Below are 11,555 nucleotides of genomic sequence, written 5' to 3' on the forward strand. Positions count from 1 at the left end.
TAAGATATTTTCTGAAAATATATTTAAAAAGTTAGAATTAGAATAGAAGACAAAAGTTATCAAGAAAATAAAAAGTCAAACTGTTTTATAGAAAGAAGGCTGAAATTTGTATATTTCAAGAAACTTTCTAAGTTCTAATCTAAGTAAAAAATGACACCTAATTCTAATTGTAATTGCCTAATTGGTTGCCTATTTGGTGTAAAAGACTAGAAACTAGGATAGAGACAACTTAGTTAAATAGGAACTAGAAGACTAGGTTAGGTTATAATTAAGAATTAGGATAGAAGCAACTTAGTTAAGTAGGAACTACGTCGGTTCGGTTCGGGTCGGTTTCAATTTTCACACAAAAAAACCAAAAACCGACCCTAACCACCGATTTATGAATTTGTACAACCTGAAACCGACCGATGCTTATGAAAACCCGACCAACTCGGGTTGGGTCGGTCCAGGTTGATCGGTTTGGTCGGGTTGAGCCTTCTTATGAACAGCCCTATCTCTAAGGACGAGGACGTGGAAGCACTAGGGCTCCGTTTGGCATCAATTATGGGATTCTCATTCTCAAAATCCTTTTAGAAAAGAATGGATTCTGAGAGTTTCATCCAAAGAAATTAGGTGTGTTTGGCACAGTTATCTGATTTATGTTTCTCAGATATAGAATCTCATTTAGCATCACCCTGTTTCCTCATATCCATTCTCCATATGAGTGCTTATATTTTAAGACAAATTACTCATATTTTTATTGTGTAAATGGTGTGAGAGCAGACAAATAAAGGGGAAATACACATAGGAAAAGATAAAAATAAAGCTCTATACTGATCTCCTTATAATTATAGGAGGGTTCCGAGGTGAGCGGGATGGTAAGATTAAAATTCAAGACTGAAAATCAAGATGACTTTCTCAGCTTGAACTTGAGAAAACTAGGTTTGAGTAAGACTCAAATCCAGATTCAATGTACGGATGCATTATATATACTCTCCCACTCATCTGCCACTCAAAGATCCCCACAAAAAGAAAACAACAATTCAACAAATAGCAACATTATATTGCTATATATGGACTAGATCATTGGTTGTGCCAATCAATGTTTGGCCATGCCCACATGGGTTCGGAACAAGTACATGAAAGGAAAGGAAGAGAAAGAATACTTCAAATATCTTCACAAGCACAAGAAAGATTTTGTGGGTAGATGACTAGGATGGAGATGCAATTGAGATTGCATTTAGTAAAAAGAGATTGAAACTAGGAAAAACTAGCTTCAGCAATTTGAGGCAGAGAAATTGCAGAGAGAAATTCAAAATTTTTAATGGTAATTGGCCTTAAACCAGACCAAAGAAAGATTTGCAAAAGGTCATCCCTTCGATGGTGGATGACCTTAAACCAGGCCAAAGGAAGACCAATTTTCTATCCTTTCAAGAGGTATTTCATCAAAGAAACCAAGGTTTCTCAATTCTGCTTGAAATCTAAAGGTTTTATTTGGAAATATGCAAGACAAAGACCTGAAATGGGAATTGAATCCAGGGCAGTTGTTAAATCCGAACAGATATTACAAAGAGATACCAGATTACCTAATTGGAGTAGTTCTGACGACAAGAGCAGAACAGTGTAAGTGGCGATAATAGGAGCACTGGCGAAGCTTGACACTGCTTCAAAATTGCCTCATTGCATGCTAATGGGAGGGCAATGGATTGGAATCTGAAAGTTCAAGGGGCTGTGTCATTAACCCTAAATTGAAGTACTCGGTAGGATTTCTAATTCGTCAGAATCCCAGGGGATGGGCTACTAACTCGTCAGAATAGAGGGGGATGGGCTATCCCCATTGTGTAGCTCCAAGAAGCAAAAAAATAAATTTAGTATTTTTGATATATTAGCCCATGTGGAAAATTCCCCAAACCCCTTTTATTTCCCCCAAAATCTTTCCAGAATCCTGGTTCAACAACTGCTTTTCCTCATTTTACAATTTACATAACCTCTGTGTCCATGCAACATTGTTTGTAATTGTTGCCTCGTAGGTATGATCCCTTCCTCTGTTTTGTTTACTGAATTTCTCTCAAATTAGCGAAACAGTTCTTTTAGTGAGTGGTAAAAATTCATGAGGGTTCTTAAATGCTTATGCAAATGGGTAAGTTCGATTATCGGCAGTTTCAGTGTGAATAAAATAGGTCAATTAAAAGCATGTCCAACTATTTATTTTCTTCTCAAATAAAATTGTTTTCCTAGAAAGGAAAAGAAAACTAGAAATGACAAAATAAGTCATTTAGTTCTTATCCAGGATCCCAGCCTCTTGGTAGCTTCTAACAGAATCAGAAAGGCTCTCCTCCAATGACCTGTATTTCCACCCCAACTTCTGTAATTTCTCAGAACTATAGTTTTTTTCTGCCATGACCTCCTTAAAACTGCAAAATGAAGTTGAAGAAGTTTATGAAATTTGAGAAGCCAACCGTGCAAACTAAATAGGGAGTTGGTGAGTATGTCCGATTTTGTTTTTCCAAAACAAAAACAACTGCCACATGAACAAAACAAAAACATTTTGATGTGGAAATTTTCATTTTAAAAAGCAAAATAATACATGTTTGATGTTTGCTAAGGGATGCCAGTTCAGTTTTCAAACCAACAGCATGAAGATCTTAAGTGGAACAAAAGAAAAATCTAGTAACAGAAGTGGCAAGCACTGCTGAATATATTGAAATACTTACTTCTTTGGATAGTTGTAGTTAGGATACATGCTCCTTAACTTCTCGATCAGGTCCTTTTCTCTGATCGTATGTGCTGCACATATGTATCTTCCTTCTGCTTCAGGCTTCTCATATGCAAGTAGAAGTGCTTCAGCTACGTCACGGACATCTACAATTACGCGAACTTTGTTTTCCAATGATTCATATCCCTCTGGTTTTGGTCACAATAGAAGAAAATTTAATTAGAGATGGAACAAAAGAAAAAAAAAAAACAGTTTTGTAACACTGAAATGCAAAAATACCATGGAATAAGTTCATTTTCTCATTCTTTTTATTTCAAATCATTATAAGATACTACAAGGTTTCAGTTGCACTTGGAAAGAAAAGGGGCTGCTTAAAAAGAAGTCATGCAACAACACGGCATTTGAAAGATAATCACCATTTTTTGTGATGGCTAACAATAATGTATTTAATTAATTCAAGATAAATTCAGAAACCATACCATCTAAACATGGACAACACAGACAATACAAACACAGGTTTCAACACAGACAAGGCTTGGATGAGGTGGTGGCTTGAATCAGTTCTTCAGCAATAAGTTGGGTTTAATCCTGCCAGATTTCCAAGGACTAAAGAATGAAGCTTTTGGGGCAGACTTTTGGAGCTCTTTGAATGCTTAGTTCTGGATTTTTTTTTCCGATGTATTTTGTTTAAGTCTGTTCCGTTTTGTCTGATTGTTTCTTGGGGGTGAGTCGTGACCTCTTGTCACCTATGAGATGTAAACTCCTTTAGTAATAAAATGTTTTCTTTATTTATCTTCAACTTCATTTTGCAAGATATGGATTTTGCAAGATAGTAATAAAATGGTCCCAGCATTCCCCATAATTAGTCTTGCCTTATCGCCCCAGCTGTTGCAAGATATCAACCACCACATTTGCAAGCCTAGGAATCCACCTGGATGGTTCAGGTTTCTTCTCAAGGCCTTAGCTTCTCTCACAAAAAAAACCAAAAGTCCAAAACATTCACGGAGTCTCTTCAACTGACCTTAACCATGAGAAAATAACTTGACAATCTCCTTCAACAGTCACATTTCTCTAGTTCTGTTAAGCTATCAATTTAGGCCTTTGATTTTTTTTTTTTGGAATATAAACAAACTATAATATAATAACGAGATGTCCACAAAGTTGGTTACATCAGGAATATCACTAGAACGGAAAGGCAAAAAAAGTGATCCTCCCATTTGTTTTGGCTAACTGAGCATCCTTATCGGCTGGTAAGTTAAAGTTTGTTTGTATAAAACAAAAAGAAACAGAAAAAAAGCTTTGGCAGACACTCTTCGTTTTAGACAAAAGCCCATGGCAGGTCCAAGAGAGAGTAGACTTCTGGTTCAACGCTTGGATCACTTTCTGAGAATCTTAACACACTATAACTTTCACCAGGCTCCAAGAAGTTGCTTTCTGTAAGGCCTGCAAGATAGCAAATAATTCTGCTTCATCAACCGAGCACTGAAGTTGTCCTACCTCCATAAATGCCTAGACATTAGAGCAAAAAACAACTCCAAAGGAGAACAACCGGTTTGCACATTTTCCAGCATCTGTGAAAATAATCAAATCAGTTGCAACGTGCCTAGACATCAAAGGATGATCAAGCGGCAACTTCAGATGCAAACTTTGGATCCCAAGTCCAAATACCTAGGTCTCCCAATGCTTTGGTCAAGGAATAAGCATGCCAAGTTGTCCTATGTCCTGGGTAATGTCAAGGCCAAACTAAATAAATGGATAGCGTCAGCTATTAGCAGTGTGGGGAAACGGGTTTTAATTCAGTCTGTGCTCCAAGTTACCCCTCTTCACTCCATGGATCTTGTCAAATTCCTCAAAAACAATTATGAATTTCTGGTGGGACAAATCAGAGGCAAACAAATATCCCTAAAGTGGTGCCCTTGGGGTAAACTGGCTCAACCAAGGAACAATGGGGGTCTTGGCTTTAGAAATCTGAAACTAGTAAATTTAGTGTTGTTAAAAAAACTAGCCTGTCGTTTTCTCAATGAACAACAGAAACTTTGGGCTCAAATCTGGAAATCCAAATACCTGAGGAACTGCAGCCTACTCCCTTATTCTCCTCCCAAAAAGGCTTCCTAACAGCACTGAATTTCTAAGTAGGGAAATCTGTTGCTCCGGAACTAGGGGAATTAAGTAAGGAATGTGGGTATCTGGTTTCTTCTAACAGCACTGAATTTCTAAGTCAAGTGCCCTGGATAGTGTCCAACTGTTCTTTCAGATTTGTGGAACAACCCGTGTCTCCCTACTTGCAGGATTTGCAGTTTAACCAAATTACCTCCTTTAATGTGTGGGATGAAAATGTCCTACAAAACCATGTGAGCGAGGAGGAGCTCTTAGTAATTAAGAATGTCCAAATATTCCCAGTTGAAAATACCCTGAGATGGATTTAGACCCAAGTAAAACAGGAATATTTTTGTCCAAAGTGGCTTATAGGGTGTTACAGGAAACTTTACTAAGCCCGATCTCTGACCAACAAAAAACTTGCATTCATTGGATCTGGAAGCTGCCTGTTCCCCCAAGATACCAGCTGTTTATCTGGAGACTAATTTTTAATTACCTCCCTCTCAAATTTCAGCTTGGAGCCACACGAACAGCTTTGTGTGCTATGCAATCAGCAGGTTGAAAATGCTAAACATCTGTTTCTGGAATGTGATTTTACTAGGTCCATATTATTTGAAGCCCCTTCGAACATTAACCTGCATTCCATTTTCATGGATTCTTGGATGGATTGCATATTCTCTTTAATTAGGAATTTACCTGATAAATATATGATTCTTGAGGTCATCAGCTGGTATGCAGTAGCTCTTTATTACATCTGGAAGGCTAGGAATGAGAAATGCTTTAGAAATTGGACTTATCTCCCCCAATCTGTGTTGGTTTGCATTGATAGCATTATTAGTAGGAGGCATTGTGACACCCAATCTGAGGTCCATCATGTAGTTCCAATGCAGAAGTTTCAATTATGCATTCCTAATTTAGGCCTTTGATTATATTCATCATTTCAGCTCTCAAATTGTGTATGAATTCCTTGAATAGAAAATTTATGCTCATATTTCTTTTAAGCTTAAATCCCTAGAAAGAAACATTATAAGTCATAGACAAAAATATGCCTCCACAAAGACAAACTACATGGAAATAAGCATAATGTGAATGAAAGGAAAGATGGTGAAAGTACAGGAAGAGACCTTTCAAAAGCTTGATGAGAATCAAGCTGCTGGCATTCATCGTTGGCTGCAATTTTGGTCCAAGAATAAGACTTGGACAAACTGTCACAATGTTGAGACCATTGTTTTTTGCATACTCTAAAGCCTGACTTTCTGCTAAAGTTTTGGAAAGGCAGTAAAAGTTCTGGAACAAACGTGAAATAATGCAAGCTTAGTTTAAATAAAGAACTTCCAAATGTTCTGCAGTCAAATTATATTACCAAAATAACAAGGATACATTCTACATTTCTACTCTAGTATTAATGAAACAGAATAAATATTCAGCAGGCCTTTAGTGTTACTATTAAACAGAAAAAGGTAAAGTTAAAGAGAAAATCATGATCAAGAGAATGCTCTCAATGATATCATATATAAAGATGGTCCTGTCCATATTACATACTTGTCAAGTTCAAAAAATTGGTAATCTTAGAGAGCCCAATTACAACTCAACTAAGAACATAAAAAGGTTAGGAGAAAGACAAGACTATTCAAATTCTATAAACTCAGTCACTTTAATGGCTTAATCAAGTAATCTAGTTGGATTGAGCATTAACTGGGTCCAAACAAGTTTGAAGTTAACATTACCAAATCTAAAGGCATTTCTTGTCCCTATTAGAATATTTAAGTTATAAGAAAAATATGGACCAGAAAATGGATGCAGAAAGTTGGGAGTGTTGCAAGCAAGCTCTAGTTATCAAGCCAGAGTGTGTGCTAGCACATCCATGCATGATACAAAGCTATTGTTGTGCTATCACGCAAGCACATGGAGGCCTCAAAGCATGGAGAATGCTAGTATGGGCTTCTGATCTGAACAACAAACAACTATATGAGAGTTTGTAACTCAGGCCAATGCATCAAATGGGAAAAGTATAGTGTGCACCAGAACACACATAATCCATCCATTCCTTGCTTGGATGTGTTAATGATGGACTAATTCAACATGCGTAAGTGATTTCAAAACATTATTAGCGTCACCTCTTAAGGTTTTCCACATGGAATAATTAAATGAAAAATCACAAATGTATACTTGACTTTTGCTGTAACATAAACCACTGAACATGCTTTGGGTAATACATTCTAGGCAAAAGAGAAAGGACAACTAATTTTTTTCTCCCATTCAATTATTGTATATTTTATTCATGTTATGAACATAGGGTGTAGAGTGTAGATGCAGATTTGAGACTCCCCTATTCAGTACTTAGGTGCAGGGATAAACTGCTAGATGGCTTGTCTGCAATTTATCCATCACAATAAGCTTAGCACATGGCAAAATGGTGAAAATTTCTACATGCCTCAGGTTGTTCTCAGGTCTCTATTAAGCCATTAGGAAGTACCTGTGCACCCCAAGAAATTTTTGACAGCATGAAATTATCTATAAAGGAACTGCCTAACTGTCAATTGAATAATTAACTTAAGAGGTGCTAAAAAGGTAGAAAAAATCCTTCATACTATTGCAAAAGAGACAAACAAAAAATCAAAGCTTACCAGAATTCCGCATCTATTACATCTAGTCTGTTATTTCATTCTCAATCATTTAATGCATTTTTCTTAAATGACCATCCATCAGAAAAATAAATCAAAACCAAAATAATCCTATTTGATGGTATATTTTTTGGTCAGTTACCTTGGTTTCCCTGCAGTATTCCTTATCAGACCAGCACATTTCGTCCACAACTTGATTCTTTGGCCAATTAGGATTCATGGAGACAGCAGATACAGATGACACAACAACAACTTTATGCACCTTTTCTGCAGAACATGCTTTGAGTACATTATGCGTACCGGTTACTGTAGGCTCAATGAGTTCTACCTGCAAGACAGTTACTCAATAATGGAAGAAGCGAAGATCAAATAAGCTGCATACATGCTTGTGTGCATCACCCAAAAGCAGATGCTAGCACAAGAAATGCAATTTTATCCCTTTATCAAAGTTTTCCTCATGGTTCTAGCAGTGTATGTATTCCAGTTTCCAGATCCATAGAAATAAGGAATAATCCATATACTGGATACATGGAAATAATTAAACTGAAATTATCTTGCCTCTGGATTTGGTACAGTTCCTGATGGAACTGGGCTCGCAACATGGAATACTCCTTTGCATCCTGCAATGGCTGCACAAAGTGACTGGTAGTCCAGCAAGTCTGCCTTGAAAAGATGCAAATTCTGTGCAGCATGCTCCAGTTTTTTCAGATGAGAATTCTTTTCAACTCCTACAACAGATTTTGGATAAATTAACATAAACTTCTTACAGAAAATGTCAACAAGAGGCAATTTTTCAAAATAATTTGGTTAACATATGCCTGGAAATGTACTCATATTCATAGCTATACATAGTTGTCAAACTTACATTTCACAACAGCACCCCTACCAGCATTCTCTCTCTCTTTCTCTCTCTCTTTGACTCTCTTAGAATTTTACTGTCTAACACGACATTCAACTGCAGACCTTCATACAGATTCCGGTTTGTTTATTGAAAGAGCATCTTTAGTTTAGGTGTATAATTGGCTCTGATCTTTGCACTTTCTTTGGGAATTGTGTACGGCATTCCATCTCTAAGAAATGGTATATCTCCACAAAACATGTAGAAGCACATAAAATTAAGGATTCGATGGAAGAAATTCTTGTAAAAGAATCAACCGGAATTCATCAATGAACTACAACAGGTAAAAGAAATAAATAACTACATAATCAAAATAAAACCAAGAGAAAACAGATGGAGTTAGAGAGGAGAAAACAACATAGAAACAAGTACTAATTCAAAAGGGCATAGTAGGACCAAATAATTATAAAAAAATCTTTTATACTTATCAACTTACTGCAAAATTTAAATGAACCATGCATCTACAGGCAAAACAGGAATGAATACCCCATAGTAGGACCAAATAATTATAAAAAAATCTTTTATATTTATCAACTTACTGCAAAATTTAAATGAACCATGCATCTACAGGCAAAACAGGAATGAATACCCATATTAGTAGCGTAAAGCATCTTACCCAAATAAACAACTAAACAAGTAGTACAAAAATGGATAGCATTCATATCAGGCTCAAAAAACGTAAAGAAAAAAAAAAAAAAAAGGGACTAAAGGAGTATTAGTAGACTAACATTAGATGAAGCTTCAACCCATTTAAACAATCTATAGATTTCACTAGTCACACCAAGAAATTAAATGAATTGGAAACCAAAAGTACTTGGAGAAGAGACCTTCAAAAATATGAATAAGTAACAAAAAAGACCCAACAAATTTCGTTGGCATGATTTAAGCATTCCGAGTATTATTTCAAGCCACATCCAAGCATAAGCCAGTGGAACTATTTCCTCAAATGAGTTTAACAAGAAGAAGAAGAAGAAGAAGAAGAAGAACCGACCTGGTTCTCTAACGGTTCCATGTACTATGTAGCCCCTAGAGAGTAGAAGCTTCACGACCCACGAACCCAAGTACCCTCCTGCCCCTGTCACACATACTCTTCCCTTCTCCGCCATTAACGTTCAAGGAAATCAAAGTTCCTCTTTCTCACCCTGGTCAGCAACCAACTGCTTCGGTTCGGTACACTACCCCTTTTTCATCAGAAAATCGAAGAAATTTGAGATTCGGGAAGCTCTAGACTGCTTATGATAATCATGCACTCCACGTGTTCAATTCACTGAATCCCATTTCGCTAGGAGACGGTGACTCGCTAAAATAAATATAAATAAATAAAAATAAGGGTATGGTCAATGACAAAACATCCCCTCTACCTTAATTTGAAACAAAGACTCTCTTAACTTTAGCGGTTAGATGAAAATTCTCCTCAGTTAGAGTTCCACCAATTAACTTTGGAAAGAGCATTCAGCTTTTTAAAATATTTTAGGTTAAATTTCTTATACTATCTTTATAGTTTAGTTAATTTATTAATTCTATCTTTATTTTATATATTATTTTAAAAAGTAACCGTTAGATAAAAACTCCTTTGCTGTTAAATCAGATGATGGAAAGCATTAAATTGCCAAAATACTCCACTAAAATCGAAAATTTTCGGATTAATGCATTGGTCCGATCATGGTAAGAGAAAAATAAAGTGCAACTCAACTCTATTTAAACTTTAAACTTGGTTGTGTAAAACCCAAAACACCATACACATAATAAGATAAAGTCCGGCATGCTTTTTTATGGTCATCTTAGTGTAGGGAAAATAATAAAACTATAAAAGGCTTGTGGAAAGTTGTTTATTACTACTCCTCCTTATGATTTACAAGTGCATGTAAAAATAAATAAAGGGGAGCAAATCAATCATTAATCTTGTAGAATCATACCAATACCATTCGATATACAAGGAACAAGAAGCCATGTTGCACCCCAAAGAATATCATGTTGCAGTTATCAAAGAGGTTTAAACGTAAATACTTGTATCCATCGCAATAGTTGAAACCCTTGCGGAATGAGTGATAAATCAATGGTTAGTCGACTGTGGTTTTCCTCAGTTAAATCTTCCTTTTTCTTTAGGTTTTCTAAGCTCTTTGACTCTAATGGGGTAGAGCAAGGAGGGCGGCTAGATGATTTAACATATTGGGAACCATAATGTAGGAGCCTTTATATTTTGACCTAATAGGATCTCATTAAGCCTATATGGGCCAAAATGTGATATCCACTCATTAAGCCCCATACCCTTTTATTGAAGTCTATGCGCTTTGCATAAATGAATCACTTGATTTAGCCCACTTACAAGATAGCCCATCAATGCAATTGTTTCACTTAATATGTAAGCCCACTTAACAGAGATTGAAACCTAACAATCTTCCACTTGGGCTACATATGAGAACTAAAACAATTATAATGAAAAAATTCCTTATGTGTACACTTCTTATGCTAATTTTTTTAGACTTCTCCTTAGTTTCAATCTGGTCCATCTCATGTACTAATATGAGACCATGACGGCTTTTGCCACATATATGTGTGACTAAGCCTTTCATTCTCACCATATCAACGCATTCAATGACATAGATCAAGTATGGATGAGTGGCATGGAAATTACATGTAATGTGATCTCAAAACATGCCTATTTTCAACTGGTTTAACTTTATTCGTTAGAGAGATCAATCAAAATCACAAACATATTTAGAGATGTAGATGATGGAAAGAGTCATAAACTTTATTATGTGTAAATGTAGACATGCAAACATGCCTTAATCCATAGTACATCTAAGAGCAAAAGAAAAGAAAACTCCCACTAAATCAAGGTATCATAAAACATGCCTATACCCATACGAGCAGTGTGCTCATGAAAGACCATAGGTGGCAATCCCTTGATCAACGGATCCGATATCATGGAGTTTGTCCCTATATGCTCTATGCAAATTTGACCACTCTGAATTCTCTCCTTAACAGATAGAAACTTGATATCAATATGTTTCGACTTCACAGAACTTCTATTGTTGTTGGAATACAGAACTGCAGATCTATTGTCACACAATAACTTTAATGGCCTTTTAATGCCATTAACCACTCGCAACCCTGTGACAAAGTTACGCAGCCATATCCCATGATTGGATGCCTCAAAGCAAGTTATGAATTCTGCTGCCATAGTTGAAGGGGATATGAGCGTCTGTTTGGCACTTTTCCAAGATATAGCTCCTCTAGC

At 36.3% G+C, this 11,555-nt stretch overlaps 1 protein-coding gene across 1 annotated transcript; it reads right to left on the reverse strand.

The window, feature by feature from the left end:
- Positions 1-2,107: 2,107 nt before the first annotated feature.
- On the reverse strand, positions 2,108-9,688 carry LOC148872349 (cinnamoyl-CoA reductase 1-like). Its single transcript, XM_088969472.1, has 6 exons — positions 9,306-9,688; positions 7,975-8,144; positions 7,559-7,744; positions 5,917-6,079; positions 2,694-2,883; positions 2,108-2,393 (listed from the first exon to the last, which is right to left on the reverse strand). Exons 1-6 carry the CDS (start codon positions 9,418-9,420, stop codon positions 2,255-2,257), a joined length of 963 nt encoding a protein of 320 aa, XP_088825598.1. The 5' UTR covers positions 9,421-9,688; the 3' UTR covers positions 2,108-2,254.
- Between the last annotated feature and the right edge of the window lie 1,867 nt (positions 9,689-11,555).

This window comes from Nelumbo lutea, chromosome 2, assembly GCF_056320005.1.
Source record: "Nelumbo lutea isolate HS-2025 chromosome 2, American lotus-T2T, whole genome shotgun sequence".
Taxonomy (NCBI): domain Eukaryota; kingdom Viridiplantae; phylum Streptophyta; class Magnoliopsida; order Proteales; family Nelumbonaceae; genus Nelumbo; species Nelumbo lutea.

What these genes read in the sequence shown, in the direction of transcription:
- LOC148872349 (XM_088969472.1), bottom strand. Translation starts at nt 9,420, where the DNA reads ATGGCGGAGAAGGGAAGAGTATGTGTGACAGGGGCAGGAGGGTACTTG. An exon ending in TGGAACCGTTAGAGAACCAG is followed by an intron (nt 8,145 to 9,305) that starts GTCGGTTCTTCT and finishes AATCTGTTGTAG; the next exon opens with GAGTTGAAAAGAATTCTCAT. An exon ending in GAACTGTACCAAATCCAGAG is followed by an intron (nt 7,745 to 7,974) that starts GCAAGATAATTT and finishes ACTGTCTTGCAG; the next exon opens with GTAGAACTCATTGAGCCTAC.